Source organism: Otolemur garnettii, unplaced genomic scaffold (assembly GCF_000181295.1).
Source record: "Otolemur garnettii isolate 467f Iridium unplaced genomic scaffold, OtoGar3 scaffold00017, whole genome shotgun sequence".
Lineage (NCBI taxonomy): Eukaryota > Metazoa > Chordata > Mammalia > Primates > Galagidae > Otolemur > Otolemur garnettii.
In genome coordinates, this window is record NW_003852412.1 from 5527919 (window position 1) to 5529284 (window position 1366).

The window sequence follows — 1366 nt, forward strand, 5'->3', positions numbered from 1 at the left end:
AGGCGCCAAGCCTATATAAAAGTTTATGTTATGGGCTGGGCACAGTGGCTCATGCCTGTAATCCTAGCCTCATGGGAGGTCAAGGCAAGGAGACCACTTGACCTCAGGAGTTTAAGGTTACTGTGAGCTACATGACATTCTACCTGGGCAACTGCATGAGATTCTGTCTAAAAAAAAAGCTTATATTATGCTTTAAGAATTCAGTGTTTTGGGCGGTGCCTGTGGCTCAAAGGAGTAGGACACTGGGCCCCATATGCTGGAGGTGGCAGGTTCAACCCCAGCCCTGGCTAAAAACTGAAAAAAAAAAGGGCAGTGCCTGTGGCTCAAAAGAGTAGGGCACTGGCCCCATATACCAGAGGTGGCGGGTTCAAACCCAGCCCAGGCCAAAAACTACAAAAACAAACAAAAAAGAATTCAGTGTTTTTCTTTTCTTTTCTTTTTTTTTGAGACAGAGTCTCAAGCTATCGTCCTAGGTAGAATGCTGTGGTGTTACAGCTCACAGCAACCTCAAACTGTTGGGCTTAGGCAATTCTCTTGCCTCAGCCTGTCAAGTCGCTGGGACTACACGCGCCTGCCACAACGCCCAGCTATTTTTTTTTGTTGTTGGTGTTACAGATATTATTGTTTTAGCTGGCCTGGGCTGGGTCTGAACCCGCCAGCCTTGGGGTATGTGGCCAGCACCCTACCCACTGAGCTACCGGTGCCACTTAGTATTTTTCTTTTCTTACCTTGTTTCAAGCCTTTTGTACAATTCACTGGTATTTGTTCGCAGCACAAAAACTACATGAAACCAGCGTTCGGGGAAGAAATCACAACCATGGTAATCAACAATAACTCCACCTTCTGTCATTTGGTTATCTAACTCATCAACCACCTGTAGGAAAGGTTAAAAACAAAAAGAATGCTCATGAAGAAAACTGACAACTTTCCTATTAAATTTAACAAATGCACAGTTTATGAAAAACTCGTACTTACTCTATCTTCATCTAACATGGGACATTCATATTCTTCATCATAGCCATCATACAACTGCCCTAAAAGAGGTTTAGATTAGCTGTTAAAATAGTATTTTATAAGTAACTTTCAGTAATTTTCAATTAATCCTACACTTTAGGGAAGAAAATGTTAATCATCGATTATTCTTTTAGATGCAAGAAAGGACATGAACACAATAAATATCACAGAGACACCAAATATAAAGAGCAATACTAACTGGTAAATTAGACTTTTATCTAGAGGGAAACTTGGAGAATAATATATCTGAAATTGTCTTAAACATGAAAGCTGAAACGAACTAAAAAGAACGACTGGCTCGGCGCCTATAGCTCAACCGGCTGAGGCGCCAGCCACGTACACCTAGGGTGGC

The 1366-nt window shown here is 41.9% G+C and overlaps 1 protein-coding gene across 1 annotated transcript in view; it reads right to left on the minus strand.

Moving 5' to 3' along the window:
* AK6 (adenylate kinase 6) overlaps positions 1-1366 on the minus strand; it is a 23796-nt gene that overhangs the window by 7751 nt on the left and 14679 nt on the right. Inside the window, exons 3-4 of the mRNA XM_003785886.3 lie at positions 976-1034; positions 729-874 (exon numbers count right to left, since the gene is read on the minus strand). Of these exons, the coding sequence (XP_003785934.1) occupies positions 729-874; positions 976-1034 (205 nt within the window). The remainder of the gene's footprint in view (positions 1-728; positions 875-975; positions 1035-1366) is intronic.